The sequence below is a fragment of the Lactuca sativa genome, chromosome 2, assembly GCF_002870075.4.
Source record: "Lactuca sativa cultivar Salinas chromosome 2, Lsat_Salinas_v11, whole genome shotgun sequence".
Taxonomy (NCBI): domain Eukaryota; kingdom Viridiplantae; phylum Streptophyta; class Magnoliopsida; order Asterales; family Asteraceae; genus Lactuca; species Lactuca sativa.
The window spans coordinates 74,695,999-74,719,706 of record NC_056624.2 but is presented as its reverse complement, the minus strand read 5'-3'; the positions used below and the strand labels follow the sequence as shown (position 1 = coordinate 74,719,706).

The following is a 23,708-nucleotide window of genomic DNA, read 5'->3' as shown; positions in this document are numbered from 1 at the left end:
AGCTCTGTCTAATTCTACACATTGCATCTTTACCTCCTTTTTATATACTTATTTCTCCAAAAAGTTTTATAAAATCGTTCAGTCCCAAGTTCGAGTTTGGACTCACACTAATGTTTGTCTGAATCTCTCAAACCAACGCTCTGATACCAACTTGTAATGCCTAAAGATTTCAAACAAATTTTCTTTTAACATAAAGATTTATATAACCCCAAAAACATCTTCATTGAAGATTTAAAGTAATCAATTGTTTTAAACTCCATAAACATAGTCATCTAAAAAACCAACGAAAGTCTCAACATAATATCAAAAATCAATGTGAGTGCAGTACAGCCACCCAAGTTATTCCCTTTATCAACAAAACTACCACAAAAAAACATTTAATCAACAATTGTGAGCGTGAAACTTATTGAGTTCCCCAAAAGACCACATATTCCAATACACATGTAATGCATATAACTAGATGGTGCACGACTTTATGTCATTCTACCAGACCCACAACCTATCGTCGATCCGTCATCTACAACTGAATCACGACTTATCGTTGATCTGCCATTAACAATGAGTATCTAGGTTTGCGATCTATCGTCGTTCCGCTATCAACCCCTCAATAGTTATATGAACACATCATACAACCAATCAATCAGCCTATAAAGGACTGTTAGTCTACACATACAAACATTCACAAACAATACACTTACATCCTATCACCAAAGGATATATACTGCCACACATAGTATAGTGAGAAAACTTACCTGAATGAATAGTTGAAGATCACACACACAACTCCTCAAAGAAATCAATTGCATAAACGACTTAAATCAAATAGAGGCCAAACCTTAGTCTATCATTCAAGTCTAACAAAATTTGACCAAAAGTTAAATAAGTCAAAAGGTCAATGGGTAACTGGTCAAAGTCAACAGTTAATGGGCCACAACACAACTTTTGGCCGCGTCGCTTACACTAGGCGACAAAATAGTCGCGACAATCCTTCAAGCTTCGCGTCACAACCCTTTTTTGGTTTCGACATGCTTTTCTAGAAAGAAGTATTTTCTTGTTAAGCACTTAATCTCTTAATATAAAAGAAAAAAGAGAAAAAAAAGGACAACAAGTCATTTTATGTAGCTTAGACACCATTTGTGCAAGTTTTAGAAAGCCCATGGACCATTTGTGCAAATTTAAAAACAATAACGACTATTTGTATAAAAATTAAAAGTGACTAAAATTATGACATTTAGTAACGACAAAATAATCAGAATTGCCATTTCTTAAAAGTTTTTACCATAAAATAATTATTATATAATAATGAAATATAAACAAAGTGGCCATAATTTTCGCAAGTGGACCGTCTACAAAACTATAGTATGTCAAAATTTCAAAATTATGCCTCATTTTTTTTTTGATTCATAATGATCCCAATTGTAAAACAAATATTTTTTATATATTTGTTTGTTGTTTATATATCATAGGTTAAAATTTCTATCAATGTATTAATTAAAAATGTTAAATTGTATTTTGGTATTGTTGTGATAGCCTAAAAAAAATATTACTTTGGATAGAGAAAAAATAAGCTACTTATTGTTTATTGTTTAATCTCACTGCAATAAACAAATTTAAGTGTTTGAATATGAGTCTTTAAAAATCAGCTTATTGCGGTAGTAATAAACCAAATAAGCTGATTTTAATAAGCAAGGGGAATATTGTTTATTGGTTATTTTACTCATATAAGCTAGGGATGAGCAAAGGAACTGACCCGGTTGGAACCGGCCCCGGACCCGGACCCGGACTGGGAACCGAAGTCGGCCAAAATTAAGAATCGAACCGGACCGCCGGTTCTACCCGTTCTTGCCGTGTCTTCAATGTTGGAACTGATCATTGATAAATAGCAACAAATGGTTCCGGTTTTTGCCGGTTCTACCAGTTTCAATTCCGACTGGTTCCCGGTTCCAAAACTCTACAAGAATATGATCCCGGTCTTGTCCCGACCGGTTTCGGTTCCGGCCGGTTCCCCGGTCCCTAATATAAGTTGTTTTGTTTATCAAACACTCAAATGCTTATTGTTTATTGTTTATTCCCACCGCAATAAGCTAATCCGAACAAATTTTAAATTTTTTTTCCTACCCCAATAAACAAATAAACTAATAAGCTAAAAAAAACTATAAAAGCCGGCAATGTATGTAGCCCATAAAAATCAAAAATCAAAATCCCGCGAAACCATGGCTTAAGTTTTCCTCGACGAATACGAAGTATTGATCAGTGGAATCATGGAGGAAGATGGTCCTGACGGAGTGATTGAAATTGAAGACCAGGATGAAGAAGAAAATGAAGATGAAGAGGAAGAAAGTGACGATGATGGTGGTTACGAAGATGAGGAGTTGATTCCGTCGGTTGTGACGTCACCTAGGGTTTCAAACGTGGTTTCACGGGCTGGCAATTCGCAGGAAGCGGTGGTGTTACATGACGATTTGGTGGAGGAATCGAATTGTAAGAGGTCGTGTAAAGGGAATTTAGGGAGCCAAGAGAGTGGAAGGGATGATGGAGATGAGGACAAGTTTAATGGAGGTGAGATTGATGGTTTATTCTGTCCTATTTGCATTGAAGCTTGGACTAGCGGTGGAGAACATCAAATTTGGTATGATAGGTTTACACATTGTTTTATGATTCTGTTGACTCATACATTTTCTTGTATAGTTTAATTTTTCATCCTTGTGGTATCGATAAGTTAAGTATTATAAGTTTGTGGCATGAAATTGAAATTGAAATGTAAGAATTCTATGCCATATAGTTTGTAGAATCATACAATATTGTCATTATGATGATGATTTACACAAGATTCAAATATGCTTAATAAGATCCATAGGAAATGTTTTTTCTCATAGGCAATTTCATGTCTACCACTGTTATATGTATACTTGAAGCTTCTTTAAAGTTTTTATACTTTTCAGCTACCAATAACCCCAAACCCTAAACCTTGAATTTCTGTCACATTTGATGTGTTTCTAAAGTTGATTATTAGATAACCATAACCATACTTGTAAAGTGCATGTTTGTTTGGGTGATCTAAAGTCTTCCACTAATTCTTTCTTTCTGTGTGAGGATTGCAGTTGTCTTCCTTGTGGGCACATATATGGATTGTCATGTATAAAGAAGTGGCTTCGACAACGTAGGGGTTCTGGGAAGGTCTGTCTGCTATCACATTTATAAGTTTTTATACTTTGTTACTTACTTCATACCCTAAGTTTCTTTCCTTAATTTTCAACAGTGTCCTCAATGCAACAAAAAATGTACATTAAAGGATATTAGAGTACTTTATGCAGCAAGGCTTTGTGTTGTTGATGCAGAATTACAAAAGGTAATCTATTGACATTGATACCATAGAAGAGGAAATAAGATGCTTATTATTGTATAGTATGATCAAATCCACTTTTTTTTTCCTTGTAGCAAGTGCGTTCACTCGAAACCAAATGTGCTTCTCTTCAGCAGAAGGTATGCTGATTCAATGTCTTTTCATTGTGAATAAAGTTGGTAAATATACACATATTCTAATTCAAATTGTAATAAACTACTGCCTAAGCTGTATATGAAAACATTATGCCTATAAGTCAAAAAAAAATTTATTCAAGATTTTAGTTTTCTTCAGAATCTATTTATCTACTGATCAAGAAAAGTGATGTGTTTGTATATATGATCAATTCATCATCTTTTATTATTTAGAATTAAAAAACAAGGCTCTAGTGCTCTACACTTCTATTTTCATATTCCTAGCAGATAAATAGCATCTTTCATATGAATTTTCTATATTATATGTAGGTATGGTTTATAATATTATCTTTGTTTTGTGTAATTTTGTCTCTATTTTGATATAGTATAATAAACATTATAGAATTTTACATTATGAAATTTTATTCCTTTGCAGAATGTTGACTGCTGCAAGAAAGAAGTTGAAGCTGCAGAAAGAGAAGCTAATCTAAATCAGCAAGTTAAACAGTTACAAGAGGCATGTTTTTATTTGTTTCTTGTCAATTACATTCAAAATATCACTCTTTCCTCATTTACACTTTAACATAGTACATAAGAACTAGGTTCAAAATATTTTTCCTATGCCTTTACCTGAATGTCTTATTATTATTATTTTTTCTATAGCTTTCTTATGCAGTCTGTTTGACATAAACTTACACAGGAAGCGAAACACTTGAAGAGGTTGCTAGAAAATAAACAAAGAGAGTCACAGGCTTCATTCACCATTAATCAGGGCTATAAAAGAAGAGTAATAAATGGTAAAATTTCAATAAACAACCATTTACTTTCTGTTGAATATCATTCTCTTTATAATCAGGAATGAAACTTTGTGTTTCTACATGATTAATAGGACACAATGTAGACAATGGTTGTGGAAGTCAAGCTCCTCCAGGTTTATTTAAGCTGCAGGTTTGTAATTATTGTGTGCTTTCTTTTTATTATGATTAGACTTAATAATACACCTGAACCCTAAACCCTAAACCCTAAACCCTAATCCTAAATCTTGAACTTTAGGGTTTCGGGGTTGCACGAAGATTAACCCTTCTACAGGAAGAGTAAATTACACGAATGGTCCCTATGGCTTAGGGTAATTTGTGCGTTTGGTTCCTAACTTATTTTTTAACTCGGAAGGTCTCTACTGTTTGTTTTTGTTACGCGCTTGGTCCCTGTCTTACCTAAAAAGACTATTTTGCCATTGATATTTTAATTTATTTAAATAAACACACCCCAACCCATCCCCACCCCCCACCAATCGCGTAACAAAAACAAACAGTAAGGACTTTCCGAGTTAAAAAAATAAGTTAGGGACCAAGTGCGTAAATTACCCCAAACCATAGGGACAATTTGTGTAATTTACTCATAATAATACTACTAAACCCTGAACCCTTGACTCTTGACCCTGAATCCTGAACTTTAATCTAATTGTCATATTTTTCTCAGAGAGAGTTTCAGGTAGAAGGGGGTAGATATTTTGATATGGATGAAACTGGTCAAGTTATGATAGTAGCTAGAAGGCTAAATGGAATGGGAGGAAGAAATTTACTGACAAAAGTAAGTTTTGTGAATGTGCCCTAATTTGGAGCTCTGAATTTGTGGTGATTTTCCATCTTTTTAATTTTTAATACAACAAATGTTGTTTGTTGTATTTTCCAGATAAGTTTGTTAGCTCCAAGTGAAAGAGAAGATATTGAGCTTCCTGCAAATACAAAAGCTGTTAGAGCCCTTTGTGTTAGACCTTGTAGTAGGCTTGTGCTTCTTGCTTCTTTGGGGAAAAAATTAACAGTTGTCAGGTGATATGATATGATAATGTTTCTTTTCTTTATTTCAATTTAACAATTTATTTGATCTCATTATTGATTTTTTTTCTTTTAATTATGTTGGCCTCAGTACAGAAAGCAACAACACTGTTCTTACCTATGAATTGCCGGTAAAACCCCTTTCTATTATTTTTTTTTTCCTATTAGAACCTTGTATTTTTTTTTTTTTTTTTTAATCCAGTTAAGATAATGTACTAAAAAAATCTACCCAATTATAGCATTGTAGTAATTGTACTTGACATTATGGTATTCAAAAATCCTGCCAATTATAGAAATGAAAACTGCTTTATGTTATGACAATGCTATAATTGGCTAGATAATACAAAATACAGTGATGTAGTTGGATGAAATGAAAGTAGGATGCTATAGATATAATAGACAAATATATGAAAATACATTTGCTAATTTTGTTGCATTCAATCCTACCATTGTGAATGTGTAATTATAGTTTTTCTTGTTTTGATGTTTATGATTTGATTTGTATTTTAACATATATCCATGGTTGTCATTTACTACAACAGGCTCCTGCTTGGTCATGTTCATGGGATGTTTCCAGTCCACATCATGTTTATACAGGACTACAGGTACTTCAATTCCTTTAAAAGACCAAAATACCCTCATTATACGTATGAACATACAAAAACAAAAAATTATTTATACATCTATCATCGAATTCCATTCCATTTCCTGCCAATTAAACCAACCAAACACACGACAAAAAATGTCCAAAATCCTTTTATCATTTTTTTTTCATTAAAAGACCAAAATACCCTCATTATTTTTTTTTTTGCAGTTTATGATTTTTATTTTCTCTAAATGCAGAATGGCATGGTTTTGGCTTTTGATATGCGTCAAACTAGGACGGCTTTGGAATCCCGGATGGGGCTGTCTTGCAGTCCCGTTCACACCATGACCGCTCTTCCACCCGATTCTTCAATTCCGTCTGCTATAAAAACCCTACTCACCGCCTCCCAAATTGGCCTCTGTGAGTGGAGTATCGATGCCAATGAAGAAAGGTATTAATGTTTCTTTGCCTTTTCAACCTTCTGTTCTCTTACTTTCTTTTAAGAAATAGACAAACCAACCTACTTTCCTTCATTTTTGTATCATAGCATTCTACTTTCAATACAATATGCTTCGAAGAATCTACATTAATTTAACATACTTATTACATTTTATACTCAATGAAACCTTTTTTTTGATTGAAGGCCATATTTAATTCCGGAATCCGAAAACCAAGGAGTTTGTATATCTCTCGCACACTCCAACAGAGACAACATCGTTGCTTCATTCCGTCCAAAGGTTCAAACGTCTGCTGACACAGCAGTCTCTCAACCGCTTCCTACTTCTCCGGAACCTTCCGGAGTTCCCGGCTGTCACATATTCTACAAAAAAACCGGGACCCGGTGCTATAAAAGAACCGGATCCATGCTGGCGGCTCAAATGGAGAACGTACGCCTCCCAAAATCGACTATCATTAACAAACAAAACTACGGTTCCATGTTTGTTTTTGCAAATGAAACAACATCGGACTTGGTCTTGCATGATATGTCCAAGATGTTGGTGGTTCAACGGCTTAAAGTTCCAAAGAATCAGATATCTGATGCGATATCAGATGTGAGGTGCAGTAAGATATGTGACACGTCTGTGCTCGGTTGCATAAGTGGAGATGTGGTGCAGCTTTTTACTTGACCTTCACTTTAAATAGTTTCTTTTGTTTTTTTTGTTTTTTTTATAGAATTTTTTTATAATAATTTGGTTAGTTTATGTTAGGTGTTTCTTTTTTTAGTTGATGTAATTAAGGGATAAATGAAGGAAATACCGATGTAATTTCATTTGTCTGTGTGTTATAGCGACCTACCTTTTATTTCTTTCTATTATATAAGTTGTGAGACTTGTGTATTACACAGGTTGATTTAAAAAAAAAGATTAAACATTAAATTAAAATGTAAACAAAAAATAATTTTTAATTTATAACTTTAAAAATAAGAAAAAATATATTTATTGCAATTTAATACTATCATATATATGATATTCAATACTTTATATATATAAGTGTATGATTTTAATTTTAAAAATTGAAACAAATCAAAAATTGACACGTATATAATATTTATTTCAAAAATATCATAAAATAACAAATGTCAAAACTGATCAGAGATTGACATATGACAAAAAAAACCTTCATTTATTAAGAAGGATTGTATTTTTATATTTTACTTTTCTAAGCGTCTCTGTTTTGGGTTGCTTAATCAGGATTTTAATCGGATGAATGCATCAGGTGGGTTGGTGATTGTGAGGACAGTTAATAATACATTTGATGGATCTGAAAATAATGTGCGACTATATTATAGTTATGTATATCAGAGTAAGGAATAATGTAGGTAAATAACTATATTAGAGTAATCTATAGATCAAACATATGATTTGATGGTAGTTTAATGGGTTATTGTTACTGTAGCCCAACAATATTTCGTATATTTGTTTAAATGGTCCCTCGTGATTTTTTTTTGCCTTTAAAGGGTACGAATTCATGTTTTTAGGGTTTAGAAAGTCCTTTTTAAAAAAATGAAAGGGTTACCCGGTGAACTCCTTCCTAGTCAGCAGGATTAAAAGTTAAAAAAATATACCACTATTTTGGGTTCGACTGAAGGGATGGCGAGGTCGTTTTCCGGCGAGATTCTTCGAGGTTTCCTTCTCGTCTCAGGTAGCAATAATCTGGAAGGAATTCAGAGCAGTAGTAACAACGATTGGGGTAGGTTATTTGGTGTTCGATCGAGCAAATAGGAGGGGAAATCAGAGAAGGAAGCATCTCCTGTGCCTGAACAAACTGAAGAGGAAGAGGGGAAACAGAAGGCATACCAAGGAAAGAAAGAATACAAACGAAATCAGCAACTCGATGGGTCGGTGGTTCTTAATCGATCATGAGGAGAGTGAGAGGGGAAAAGAACCCGTTTTTCTGATGATCCACTTGGTCTTCCCTGACTCCATTGTCGACAGCCACAATTACAGATGAATTCCAAGCAGTAAGAGCAGCTCACAGAGGAATGGTGTGCAGTGATTGTTTGAGTTCACCAAGGGAGGGGCTGCCATGGTGGTCGGTAGCTTCTTGTTTCTTTTTTTGGTTCAAAATGAAGCTGGAAGGGAGGGTGTTTGTTGTCATTGATCGAGACCATTCACGTGATGATTTGGGTGATGCTTCTTCAACAATGTTGATTTGCAGTGAGAGAGGGACAAATCTTCCCAGTGTACCATACGATCGGCCAATGCATCCGGAGTAGCAGACTACGCACCTACGTGCTTCCTTCTCGCCGATCATCGATCGTTCCCCTTTGACTAATCGATTTCTAGACCCTGATTTCCCGCTTTTTCAATCGATCGCACATCTGCGATCCTTCTTTCCCCTTGGAGCGACGAGGATCAATCATTTTCCTCCCAAGTCGATTTTACTTCCGATTTCGTTTGGCAGGTGCAATCCTTTTCCTCCCCAGTCGATTTTACTTACGTGGCAACGATGAGTCGACTCATCAATGAGTCATTGTTGACTCGCCTGCCTAGTTGGCAGGTGATAAAGGCAGTATAACCTTCAAAAATAGGTAAAGGTACGAAATTACCCGGTAAAACACAAGTTCGTACCCTTTAAACGCAAAAAAAAATCACAAGGGACCACTTAAACCAATATACGAAACATTGTTGAGCTACAATGACAATTGTGTAGGGATATTAATTAACTAACTTATTAACAAAAATAACCGTATTTTCCCGAATGTCCAATTCTGGATTTGCTCTTGAAGTTTTGAGGTTTTTTTGGTATAATTTTTTTGAAATTCTTTCTACTTATGTTTGAAATGTTACTGTTTTGAATTCATGATTTTAAAAAAAATTGTTTTTCTACAAAAGCTTGCCTTATGGTCAAACATATATATTAAACAAGTATATCTATTGAAGTGGGTAAAATTGCATGAAGAACAGCATATAAGCTTTTGTAGACACTTCTAAATATAAGTGTATATAGGCAAAGAAAAGCATGGGACAAAGTTGTCATATCTCATGGCACTTACAAGTTATGACTCAAAGATTTTAATGTACTTTAAAGAACTAAACTAGCCAAAAAAAAATCATAATAATAAAAAGTTCTAACGGATCTAGGGTTGTTATTTGCACCAAGGTAATTGAGTGTTTGACCTATGACATGACTCTCTTTTGTTTTTATTTTTCTTTATTAATCCATTAATAATTAACTTTATAATTTTATATTCAAATATTTATTATGATTAGTTGACATCCCATATTTCTATTGAAACGTACAATTTAAGTCCTTTTAGTTACCATGGAGGATAGATATGCCCCTTGCTCCCAAAAGATTGATATACCCGTATTAAAAAAAGTTAAAATGTATTTATATTAATAACCTGACATTTCAACTAATTGCATATTAAAATTATTGTATGGTGCATTTGTTAGAATATATACATTCATTCTATTATTATACATGATTTGCCATCAACATTCCAAAATTAGGTACGATGAAAATGAAATTGAAAGAGTCATCTATAAGAAAAACGTTACATATGTTATCATTGAGTTTTATTGAATTGTTAGTAGGATAATAAGAAACAATAGAATATTATATATTAAAATGTTACATTTATAGTCTTTTTATTTACAAATTATTTTCGATTTTCATCATATTTATTTCTAAAACAATATTTATTTATTTGTTTTGTTTACATATGTAACACTTTAATTTCAGTCATTTTCGATACATATAAAATTATAAGATAATATAATGAACTAAAAATATAACACAATATGATGAGCATTGGTAAAATGAATTTAATGTAAAATATTCAAAATTGTCATATCAAATAGGGTTATTATAAAATATTTGGATGCCAATAAAATCTCCCTTTCCGCCTCTTCAGATTCCAGTTTAAATCAAACCGATTACGACTCATATAATATAACATATACGACTAAACAAAAAAAATCATGTTTAGATTCATTTATTTATTAAATAAACGAAAGCAAACGAATTTTTGTCAAACCTAATTTCCATATTCTTTTGCGGATTTGTAGTTGATTTTTTAGAAACATCGCTAAATTTTTCGGCTCGAGATCCGGTTAGGGCTCTGTCTTTATAATTTGAAGCCCAGTAAGAGCTATTTTTCAGTAATGAGCTTCCTCCGTTGACTCATATATTTGTTTTCTAGAAAGTTTTATCTATTTTTGCCACAAATATGTCTTCATTACTCGCTTTTTCGGATGAAGACGTCGCCTTTTTTGTTTTGTCCCTTCCCAATGGTCGACGAAGTTGGACTTCCGGCGGACCCTCCCCATCGGTGTCGTCAAAGTCATCATTGAGGTCGAAGCCAAAACCCACGTTCGGAAGTTCTTGGCCTTTTGTTAGAGTCGGTGGTAGATTCCAAATGTGCCGTCTCTAGATAAATGACCCATTTTCGACCATTACAACAAACTCCCCATGCTTTTTGGTTGTCGAATAGTTTACCATTATTGGTAACTTTGTATCGGTAGCATGTGGTTTATAAAATATTGAAATGGTTGCTACCACTTTTGTGCATATTTGTAAGATTGTCAAATATGTCATTCAATTTGGTGCAAGTCGCTCGTAGGTCACATCATTTTGCATTGGCCGCATCGTACGTCCGTTCCGTTTCCCTTCCTAATAGTGCGTGAAGTGGTCTAAAATACAATTCCAAAAACTTTGACCCAATTGCGCGTTGCCGATTTTCCCGTCTTGCGATATGAAAATCCAAGCTTTCACTAAAGCTTCCTCCTCGTCTTCGCCCCAATGCGTAGCTTTTTTGAGCTTTTCTTTCTTGTTGCCTTCTTCTAGATGGTTTTTGTGTTTCTTGGACCCTTTCATCGTCGTCGTTGTTGAAGTTTATAGGTTGGGATTGAGATAATGAGACTTGAGATGGTTGTGAAGGTTGTGTTTGAAATTGTTAAGGTTGAGAAGGTTAGGGTTGAAATTGTTGAGAAGACTGTTGTTGAAAGACTTGAAATTAGGGTTGACTGAATTGATGTGATCATTGTTGTTGGTAGTAGTTTGGATGGTATGGAAGATTGATGAATAAAGGTTGTTATTGGATTGGAGATGTTAATAGCTGCATGTTATTAAGATGTGAACATGGATCATTTGGAGTGTTTGGAGTGGGTGGGGTATAACACTTGAAATGAGTATGTTTCCTTTTAACCATTAGTAATTAAAATATTGCATTTTGGTCCTTGGGGTTAGTATACAGGGCGTACCATAGGGTACGCTTAGCGTACTAGCTGAGAAGCTAGTACGCGGGGAGTACTGTAGTGACAAAGAACATGGTTTGGTATGCGGAATTAAAGCTTGCACAATTGAACATGGTGATTTGGGTGCTAAAAGATATATTTGATCATAGTAAATGAGTACAAAAAGGGATCTAGTCTAGAGCTTCATAAATATCTCACTCACTAATCACTATGACTACATCTCTCAAGCACACCTCTACAAGTGGACAAACCTACCTTATATAGAGGTGTTTACATGTCTCTCTCTCACTCTAACAAACAAATGGGTCTAAAGGCTAAAGCACCACATGCAAGTGGGTTTTACAAAATTCAAACATTTACAAAGTCAATCATGAACAACTTTGCACCCCAACATTCTCCCCCTCAAAGTTAGGAATGAATGACCCACTTCAAATCTTCCAAAATCAAGCACTACACGGTTTGAGCCTCAAAGGTGACACATGTCGAAACGAACTTCAATCTTCAATTCTTCCATGATTCTTCAATTTGGGCTCTAGGATGTGAGACCATACAATCCGAGCAGCAACAAATGATCAAGAGTATTCCAAACATAATCACCCAAAAGTTGCGCATAAAAACACACCCCAAAAATCTTCAATAAAACCAAACTCATTTCGAATACATCACATCCAAACTTCCAATTGCATCATCTTGTAGGCTTTAAAACTTCAAGATCACTTCGGTCTTCAAATCCGCGTAATATGAAAAATTCAAGTTCGAATTTCCATATAAAACTTCTCCCCCTTTTTATAATCGAAATTTGATTATAAAACTCAAAAGAAAAGAACGTGCTCTATTTGAAATTTTTCGTGTCAAAACTCCCCTTAACATGTGGCATAAACTTTGTGCTTCAATCTGGAAAACCCAAAAAATAATCAATTTTTATCTTCGTTCATGGATTGCCTTTGACAAAATTTCTCAAAAATGGGTAGAAATTGTCAATTTCAAAATTCTGCAGTGACCCGTTGCGCCCAAAACAACAAAATATGAAAAACTCTCCCCCTTTTCCAAAGCTGGGTAGAAAGTGTCAATTTGCACAAACTGCAGGGGCCTGAAATGCTTTTTCTTCAATTTCCAGCAAAAACAGTCCTTTTTTCGAATTTGGGTATGAACTGCCAAACATTCGAAGCCTCAGGGACTATTTTCGAAAATTCTGCCATTTATGTTCCAAACATATGAAGCATGCCCACAAAATTCGAAGCACCAAATTTTTTTCGAATTCGGATGAAAAGTGTCAAATATTCGAAACTTGCTTTAATTTGCGAAGTGTCACATATTCGAAGGTTCAGGGACTAGATTCGAAACTTGTTGCTTTCAAGTCAAATTGATTTAATGATTTTTTTTAATCTTTTTAAGATATATGATCGAAATAAGATGTTGGGCTCACACAATTCATGAACAGTAACGGACTCAAGAATTGGATCAAACAACGAATTATTTTTGGGCTTAAAATCAATAATAAATGACTTAAAGATGGATTGAACTTCGAAAGCACAAACTGATGAACAGTGACAAAGAAACATTAATATTTGATTTTGATTTTTCTAGTTTGATCAAAGAAAAATTATGTTTGATCATCAATGGGTTTTTCAAGAAAAGTTTGATCCAACGAGTCAAATGATCACAAATCAAAAACGGAACGCACGATTCAAATATTACGAGAGATCATAGAGAGAGACTCACCAAAATTGTTCAAATTGTGACCAAAATTACCAAACCGAGAATCGTTCTTCAAATATCACCTTGATCTTGAAGACCCACTCTGATACCAATTGTAGTGACAAAGAACATGGTTTGGTATGTGGAATTAAAGCTTGCATAATTGAACATGGTGATTTGGATGATAAAAGATATATTCGATCATAGTAAATGAGTACAAAAAGGGATCTAGTCTAGAGCTTCATAAATATCTCACTCACTAATCACTATGACTACATCTCTCAAGCACACCTCTACAAGTGGACAAACCCACCTTATATAGAAGTGTTTACATGTCTCTCTCTCACTCTAACAAACAAATAGGTCTAAAGGCTAAAGCACCACATGCAAGTGGGTTTTACAAAAGTCAAACATTTACAAAGTCAATCATGAACAACTTTGCCCCCCAACACGTACCACATGTTACGCTTAGCTTACTAATGCATAAGTTGATCGCGGGTTTGAGCCTCGTACGCTGTCACAACTAGGAAATTCGATGCCTTGTAAACATGGAACAATGATAACAAATGTGAACCAACAATGTGCAAGCATGTAAGATGTTTATTTCCAATAACAACAAACTTCAATCAAAAACTTCATACAACTACTGTAAATAGTCAACAAAGAATTGGAAACCCTAGAAATCCCGGTTTAAGTCAATTCTGGAATAGGATTTCCTTATTGGACCCAATGGGCCAATAAGCTTCCAATTTGAATATCTTGAACTTAGAACTCTCAAATGGGCCCTAATTGGACTCATATACATGAACCATAATACTTTTGGGCCTTAGGAGCCCAAAAGATACTAGGTTAACTTAAATGGGCCTTAATGGGTCACAATCAATTTAATTTAGCCCTAATAGGTCATAAAAATCATATCTTTATTTAATTGGGCCAAAAATCACCTAACTTAACCATAAAATGGGCTTAATCATTCAAAGCTCAAAAACTTTCTCTTTCCCTCTCCATTTTCGGCCCAAGCCCACAAAGAAGGGGAGAATTGACTTTGTGGTGCCAACTCATTTTTACCTAATGGATTTCCATGCAAGCTCTCATACTTCCATGCAACAATCCCATCATCCTCTCTCTTCTTCTCCCTCTCTTCCTCTCGGCCGAACTCAAACCAACACACCCACACATCACTCAAAAATTCTCTCAAGAAGCTCTCTCCATTTCTCTCCAAATTTTCGAGATCTAAGAGGCTTTCAAAGAGATTCTTCCATAAAAATCATCATCCAAGGTAAGTTGATGTATGATCCATGCTTTAACTCACTTTTTTTCATCAAAAATCATCTCTTAATCCATTCAAGTTCATGATCTTGCATCTTAGAACACCCTAAGTTCGAGATCCATCCAAGAAACTTGCTAGGGCCGAAAATAGCACCAAACTTCTCCCAATATTCTTCACAAACCGAAACTACAACTCAAGGTGAGTTTCATACCCCTTTCTTTTTGGTTTTCATGAGTTTTATGGGGGAGAATACAAGAAAATGTGTAGATCTATGTGTATGTGTATGCTATGTGTGATTTTATGCATGTATGTGTGTGATTTCATATGTTTTTGTGATGAATATGTTAACAAAAGGGGTGTAAACCCGAGATCTATGGCACGCGAAAGGAAACAAACATAATCTAAGCTATTTTACACCAAACAAGTTAAGAATGATAGCTTATAAGGTTATGATGAACATATTCTAACATAAAACCCATTTTAGGGTTTTAAATTGTCAAAAATACAAAACTTGGGTTACAAATCGATAAGTCACGGTTTCTTGAGGGTCAAAAGTGTCAAAACAGTTTCTATAATCATTTTTCTGAATAATAAAATTTTCAAGGGACTTAAAATGTAAATTTTTAGGTTAATGGGCTAATTATGGGCTTTTCGGCCCAATAAGCCTCAAAATGCGAAAAATGACAAACTTTAGGGGCTGAAATGAAATTTTCGATAAAACAGGGGGTAAATAGCATAACAAAGTCATTTTAAGAGTCAAAAATGCTTTTAATATCAAGAAGGACCAAAAATGTAAAGTTTTTAGAATTTTGGGCCAAAACTGTAGAAGTTGTGAAAAATGGGGTTCTAACCGATAATCATCACTCTGGGAGGGCTGAAGCTGTCCACAAAATAAATTTTGGGTTAAAACTGTGTTTTCATCAAATAAATGATACAAAAGTGTCAAGAAAATGTTTTAAGGACTAAAAATGAAACTCTTTTATATAAAAGGACCAAAAGTGTTATTTTTATAAAAGAAGGGTAGTGAAAGGGTCAAATTCCACTTTTAAACAAATTAATTCATTAATACAAAATACAAAGCCCACAAACTACTGACGATACGAAAAACAAATACACTTTCAACAACAAATATCGTTACAAACAAAGTGATTCGGTCTCGAATCAATACAAAACAACAAGCGTTGAACAAAACCATCTAAATAAATATGTGATAACTACGATGAGCAAATTTACAAACTTTGGGCTTGGAAGTTTCAAATCATGCTTGTTGGGCATTGCTAGCCCATTAACATGATCTTTGGGCCCAAAGGGAATATGATTATGTACTATTGGGCCTCTTATGACCCGATTTCATGTAAAAGGACTTTCAATGGCTATGATGTGCTATTGGGCCCTAGTGGACCATTAGTATTGCTAGTGAGGTCAAGAAATCAAATGCGAGTTGGGACAACGTGCCTTTCGCATTCCCGACAGCCTAAATAACTCACGGAAATAACAGGACTTCGTACTCCCTTTTTCCCAATTTGTTAGGCTTACGAGAAATCAAGGTAAACAGATTTAGGACGTTAATCAAAAGTAATCATGGTTGTTGGATTAAGTGAGTAGTAACGGGCGACGCCATTAAGGATCATTCGAAACCTGTAGTTGTAAACTAGTCATTTTCTAATGCATGATTATAACGACTCACAAACCCTAATTAATCCAACGCCACGTGAGAAATCAAAGATCATTCGTCATGACGATATAACAATTGAGAAATCACTGTAATTCATGTTTTGGGAAAACATTGGGTTTTCCTGGGAAGTTCAACATCTTCACTTGTGCGATTAATACTAAGGTTCAACATTTATACACGTTTTAAAAATCAACAAGCATATATTTACGAATCTTCACACTTTTTATAAACAATGATCTTTTAAGAAAATATCGGATTTTCTGGGTTTTACAAACTACACAAAATCATTTTATCACAACATTGCTTATGAACTCACCAACATTTCATATGTTGACGTTTTTCAAAATTAACTTGTATTCTCAGGTAACAGGTAAACCGAAGAATAAGTACCAAGTAATGTCAGGGTGTTTTGCGTATGATATCTATCAGACAATTATGTTATGAATTTGTAATGTTTAAGACAAAGTACCGGATGTAAACAATATCAGTTGTATTATTTTCATGCATGGTGATGATTTATGTTATGATTCATGTATATTCATTGTGATGGTATTCAATTTAAGTCACAAGAGCCCTCGGACGTTTCCGTCGTCCGGTTCGGGGGTGTGACAGGTTGGTATCAGAGCTCTGTTTATAGTGAACTAGCATATCTAACCATACATTGATATGCAACTATAAACCAAAAAGAGGGACTAACACAACTCTGAACAAAACAAGTAAAACACAACGATAAAAACATCTTTGCTTGTGTGCATTAGGAAAAAGAACATAATACCGAATCAAACAAGATAATGCTAGCATATCGGTTAAGCCATGACTGTTCATAGTCGTATCAAGGAGTGGATGTAGCCTGATCAACTACATTTCCTCCGAGGCACAACTATCGCATGTCCTGAGGAAATCGTGATGGCTAGGGAACCTAAAAATATACCCCCTTTATCACCAAGAATAGAGCATCAGCTCAATCTATACAATAAGTGTAGCATCCTAGAAGTAATGATAGTTTATTCGTATACCTCCTCTCAGTCGCTATGGAAGGGGAGCAGCAAGGCATTCAGTTTCATCAGGTCTTAGTGGCTCACGGGACGATTGAAGATGAGCCTGAAGGAGATCGAGGGGGAGCACACGACATTGGACCTGAAGAGGAACATGACGAATACGTGATAGTTGATTTCAATTATGATGAGCTGGACCAGGAGCCAGACGAAGAAAAGGGCGTAGAGGAGGCGTGTAGTGAACCTCACCAGGCGGAAGCCCCGTCAAACTTTCGCATGTTTCAAGGGATGGATACAGACTATCTACGCTCTCTTGAGGAGGCAGCTATCAGCCTGAAGCTTCAACTCATTATGACCAAGGCAAGGGCTGTGCGAGCCGAGCGAAAATTAGAGGTAATCACCCAAGAGGAGGATGAACTGGCTGAACTTCTGGTGCGTCACCTCGAAGATTGAGCGTTGTCGTCATCCTTACTAATAGGACCTGCTCTACTACCTGCTATATAGGTCTCACCGTACGAGGGACTAGTCGTACTCATCCTTAGTACTAGTACTATGATCTATGATATGTATCCCGACTCTATGTTTAAGTGATTACACTACTCATAGGGCCGTTATGCTGCCGAACTTGTACCGCTTATGTATGCTCTTCCGAGCAAAATTTTCATGTATTAAAGTGCGGATAATATTAATGAAAAATTTTATATGTTTACTGTGATGTTTCAATTTGCTATGTGTTACATATCCATGATTGTGTGCTAAGTGTGAAATTACTTAAGTTTGTGCTACACACCTAGTTTATAGGATCACAACCTCGCAAAAGCACATACACTCAACATCTTTCCGTTCCATGACAGAAAGATGCCTCAAAGACCCAACCGCGGAAACCCTGGGCCAACCCCACCCGAAGTCGACTCAGCTGCGGTCACCGCAGCGATGGCACAAATTCACCAGGGGAACAATGGAGGAGTCAATGGACAAGGGGCTGGAAGTTCAAACAACGGGATGAATCAAGGACCTACCAAAACATGCTCCTACAAAGATTTCACCAACGCCAAACCACAAACCTTTAACGGCACTGGAGGAATGATTACCCTGAAACGATGGATCGAGAAGGTGGAATCGGTGTTCGAGATATGTGATTGCCCTGAAGAGATGAAGGTAAAGTTTGCCGCATGCACTTTCGTTGACCAAGCGCTCGCTTGGTGGAACGGACACGTGGAAGCTATGCACTCCCCGTAGCCAATTCCATGCCATGGTCAGCGATGAAAGAAATGCTGATGGCCGAGTATTGCCCTCGTGGAGAAATTCAGAAAATGGAAGAAGAGCTGTGGAATCTCACCGTTCGAAACGCTGATATAGATGCATACATATCAAGGTTTAGCGAATTATCTCTGCTATGCCCTGGCATGATCACCTCAGAAGGAAAGAAGATCGAGCGATTCATTTGGGGACTAACCTCTCCGATCCAAGGAAACGTGATAGCTGCAAACCCCAAAACTTTCGACAGTGCCAAGAGATTGGCCAAGAAACTGTATGACCATGACAACAAGAAGGGTGAGAAGCCAGTGGAGGCTGAAGGTAAGAAGGAAAGTGACAACAAAAAGGGAAAGAACAACAAGAGGAAGGGGCGTCAAGGCTCCGAATCATCCAAGAAGCAGCAAACAGTGGCAGTTAATGCTGCAACCACTCAAGTTCCACCCACACCACATGCTCCAGCCTCAGCCGCTCCAAGTGCTCCTAGGACTGATTCTGGTAATCTTCCTAAGTGCAACTAGTGCGGTCTCCATCACAATGGAGAATGCAGAGAGATGCAATGCACCAGTTGCAATTGGAAGGGGCACATGGCGAAGTATTGCAGGACCTACCCTCCTCAAAACCAACAACAAGGAAACAACAACAATAATAACCGCAACAACAACAACACCGGAAATGGCGGCAACAATGCAGGACCAAGCCACACCTGCTATGGATGTTGAAGGACTGGGCATTTCCGTTGAAACTGCCCCAACAACAACAATTCCGGGAATGGAGGGACAGGAAGAGTGTTGACCATGGGTCAGGGAGAAGCGGTTCAGGATCCCGCTGTCATCACCGGTACGTTCCTCCTAAACCACACTTATGCATGCATCCTATTTGATACCGGAGCATAACGAAGTTTTGTGAGCAATAAGTTTAAGAATTTGTTAAAACAACCACCCCAGAAGCTCAATGAAACCTTTACGGTGGAAATGGCCAATGGGAAAACAAAATCCACTGGGGAAATCTATATCGGATGTACCCTAGCCCTAAATCAACACGTCTTTCGAATAAACTTAATGCCTATTTCCATTAGGAGTTTTGATGTGATTATTGGCATGGATTGGTTAAGCTCCCACCATGCTAAAATTATGTGTCACGAGAAGGACGTTCGCCTTAACCTTCCAAATCATGAAACCCTAATCATTTACGGAGACAAACCCAACACGAATCTTCGTCTCATCTCGTGCGTCCAGGCACAGAAGTATCTGCGGAAGAAAGATTTGACGTTCCTGGCGCACATAGTGGATAAATCCAAGGAAGAGGTTAACGTTTAAGACATTCCTGTAGCTTGTGAATTCCCAGACATCTTTCCTGAAGATCTTCCTGGGATACCCCCAGAAAGACAAATTGAATTTCGAATTGATCTTGTGCCAGGAAATACTCCCATCGCTAAATCGCCTTACCGATTGGCCCCTGCTGAGATGCAGGAATTGTCCAGCCAACTCAGTGAACTCATGGACAAGGGATTCATCCGACCCAACTTCTCACCATGAGGAGCTCCAGTTCTCTTTGTCAAGAAGAAGGACGGATCTTTTAGGATGTGCATCGATTACAGAGAACTAAATAAGCTCACTGTCAAAAACCGCTATCCACTCCCACGAATCGACGATCTATTTGACCAACTCCAAGGAGCTAGTTACTTCTCTAAGATAGATCTGCGATCTGGGTACCATCAACTCAAAGTCCGGGAAGAGGATATTCCCAAAACCGCTTTCCGAACTCGTTACGTACATTATGAATTTGTCATAATGCCCTTCGGTCTAACGAATGCCCATGCTGCATTCATGGACCTAATGAATCGAATCTGCCGATCATTCCTTGACAACTTCGTTATTGTTTTCATTGACGACATTCTAGTTTATTCTCGAAGCGAAGAAGAGCATGCCCAACATCTCCAACAAATCCTGGAAACCCTGCGAACTGAGAAACTATATGCAAAACTCTCCAAGTGTGAGTTCTGGCTCCGTAGCGTGAACTTTTTTGGGTCATTTTGTTAGTCAGGAAGGAATAAATGTGGATCCTTCTAAGGTCAAAGCCATCGAAGGATGGACAATCCCAACAGCACCCACAAAAATTCGCCAATTTTTAGGTCTTGCAGGTTACTACAGGAGGTTCATTCAAAACTTCTCTAAGATCGCCAAGCCACTTACCTCGCTTACAAAAAGGGGCGTACCATTCAAATGGACAGACAAACAAGAAGCTGCATTCCGAACTATGAAGCAAGCACTCTACAGTGCCCCGGTACTAACACTACCAGAGGGAATGGAAGATTTCGTAGTCTATTGTGACGCATCAAATCAGGGTTTAGGTTGCCTTCTCATGCAGCGCGGAAAGGTGATAGCTTACGCGTCCCGACAACTAAAGACACACGCAGTGAATTATACAACCCACAATCTGGAATTGGGAGCAGTGGTCTTTGCCCTGAAAATTTGGAGGCACTACCTTTATGGTATGAAGTGCACCATCTTCACGAACCACAAGAGTCTCCATCACATCTTGAATCAAAAAGAGTTGAATATGAGGCAACGAAGATGGGTTGAACTATTAAATGATTATGAGTGTGAAATCAAGTACCACTCAGGCAAGGCAAACGTGGTAGCTGATGCCTTGAGTCGGAAAGAGTACTCTAATCGTCGTGTGAAAACTCTCTCAATAACCATCCAATCTCACCTAACCACTTAGATCAGGGCAGCCCAGTCAGATGCCATGAAGGCGGAAAACAGAACAAGCGAAGCGTTATGCGGAATGGAGAAGAATCTCGAGGTGAAAGAGGGCGGAGTATACTATTTCATGAACCGTATTTGGGTCCCTAAACTTGGAGGATTTAGGGAGGTAGTCATGAATGAAGCTCAAAAGATGTGATACTCCATCCATCCGGGTTCGGACAAGATGTACTTGGATATTAAACAACATTATTGGTGGCCTAACATGAAGGCAGAGATTGCCACCTATGTTAGCAAATGCCTTACTTGCGCCAAAGTAAAGGTGGAATACCAGAAGCCCTCGGGGTTATTACAGAAACCAGTGATTCCCGAGTGGAAATGGGAAAGGATTACTATGGATTTTGTGACCAAGCTACCCAAGTCGTCAGATGGATTGGACACTATATGGGTAATAGTTGACCGACTGACGAAATCCGCTCATTTCCTGCCAATAAAAGAATCCTACAAGATGGAGAGATTGACAAGAATATACATTCGAGTAATCGTGAGACTTCATGGAGTGCCAGTGTCTATCATCTCAGATAGAGATAGTAGATTCACTTCACGTTTTTGGCAATCACTTCAGAAAGCACTGGGAAGCCATCTCGACATGAGCACTGCTTATCACCCCCAAACGGATGGTCAAAGCAAACGAACCATTAAGACGCTTGAATACATGCTTCACGCACGTGTGATAGACTTTGGGAAGTCCTAGGATACCCACTTACCCTTAGTTGAATTCTCATACAACAACAGTTACCATTCGAGCATCAAAGTTGCTCCTTTCGAGGCACTGTATGGACGTAAGTGTAGATCACCGTTGTGTTGGGCTGAGGTAGGCGACACCCAGTTAGTGAGAGAACTAGCATCAGACAAGACGTTAACGGGACCGGAGATCATACGTGAAACCACAAAAAAGATAGTTCAAATCAGAGCTCGACTAAAAGCATCACGCGGCCGACAAAAGAGCTATGCTGATAAACGACGAAAGCCTTTGGAGTTTCAGGTCGGGGATCGAGTGCTGTTAAAAGTTTCTCCCTGGAAAGGAGTTATTCGTTTTGGAAAACGGGGAAAATTGAATCCACGATACATTGGACCTTTCGAGATTCTTGCCCGAATTGGTCCAGTGGCGTACAGACTACAGCTACCTGCTGAGCTCAGCAGCGTACACCCCGTGTTCCATGTCTCCAATCTAAAGAAGTGCCTATCCGATGAAACTCTCGTCATTCCCCTTGACGAAATTGAAATCAACGAGAATCTCCTGTTCATTGAGGAACTAGTCGAAATCATGGACAGGGAGGTGAAGCGTACCAAGCAAAGTCGCATCCCGATTGTGAATGTACAGTGGAACGCTAAGCGTGGGCCAGAATTCACATGGGAACGCGAAGACCAAATGAAGCAGAAGTACCCTCACCTATTCTCACATTCTCAAATCTAGCTTTCAAAAGAATTTCGGGACGAAATTCCCTCTAACGGGGGGATGATGTCACAACTAGGAAATTCGATGCCTTGTAAACATGGAAAAATGATAACAAATGTGAACCAACAATGTGCAAGCATGTAAGATGTTTATTTCCAATAACAACAAATTTCAATCAAAAACTTCATACAAGTACTGTAAATAGTCAACAAAGAATTGGAAACCCTAGAAATCCCGGTTTAAGTCCATTCTGGAATAGGATTTCCTTATTGGACCCAATGGGCCAATAAGCTTCCAATTTGACTATCTTGAACCTAGAACTCTCAAATGGGCCCTAATTGGACTCATATACAAGAACCATAATACTTTTAGGCCTTAGGAGCCCAAACGACACTAGGTTAACTTAAATGGGCCTTAATGGGTCACAATCAATTTAATTTAGCCCTAATAGGTCATAAATATCATATCTTTATTTAATTGGGCCAAAAATCACCTAACTTAACCATAAAATGGGCTTAATCATTCAAAGCCCAAAAACTTTCTCTTTCCCTCTCCATTTTCGGCCCAAGCCCACAAAGAAGGGAAGAGTTGACTTTGTGGTGCCAACTCATTTTTACCTAATGGATTTCCATGCAAGCTCTCATACTTCCATGCAACAATCCCATCACCCTCTCTCTTCTTCTCCCTCTCTTCCTCTCGGCCGAACTCAAACCAACACACCCACACATCACTCAAAAATTCTCTCAAGAAGCTCTCTCCATTTCTCTCCAAATTTTCGAGATCTAAGAGGCTTTCAAAGAGATTCTTCCACAAAAATCAACATCCAAGGTAAGTTGATGTATGATCCATGCTTTAACTCACTTTTTTTCATCAAAAATCATCTCTTAATCCATTCAAGTTCATGATCTTGCATCTTTGAACACCCTAAGTTCGAGATCCATCCAAGAAACTTGCTAGGGCCGAAAATAGCACCAAACTTCTCCCAATCTTCTTCACAAACCGAAACTACAACTCAAGGTGAGTTTCATACCCCTTTCTTTTTGGTTTTC

The 23,708-nt window shown here is 37.2% G+C and overlaps 1 protein-coding gene across 2 annotated transcripts; it reads left to right on the top strand.

Annotated features, from left to right (window-relative positions):
* The first annotated feature begins 2,198 nt into the window (after positions 1–2,198).
* LOC111880103 (uncharacterized) lies at positions 2,199–7,214 on the top strand. 2 transcript variants are annotated; one of them, XM_023876505.3, is made up of 13 exons: positions 2,199–2,629; positions 3,102–3,177; positions 3,260–3,349; positions 3,439–3,483; positions 3,914–3,994; positions 4,178–4,274; positions 4,367–4,425; positions 4,957–5,067; positions 5,170–5,306; positions 5,404–5,443; positions 5,855–5,917; positions 6,156–6,349; positions 6,542–7,214. In XM_023876505.3, exons 1-13 carry the CDS (start codon positions 2,262–2,264, stop codon positions 7,023–7,025), a joined length of 1,845 nt encoding a protein of 614 aa, XP_023732273.1. In that variant the 5' UTR covers positions 2,199–2,261; the 3' UTR covers positions 7,026–7,214. The 2 variants fall into 2 exon arrangements, with proteins under 2 accessions (XP_023732273.1, XP_052624327.1); XM_052768367.1 differs by having other exon boundaries at positions 3,914–3,998; positions 4,182–4,274.
* The last annotated feature ends 16,494 nt before the right edge of the window (positions 7,215–23,708 follow it).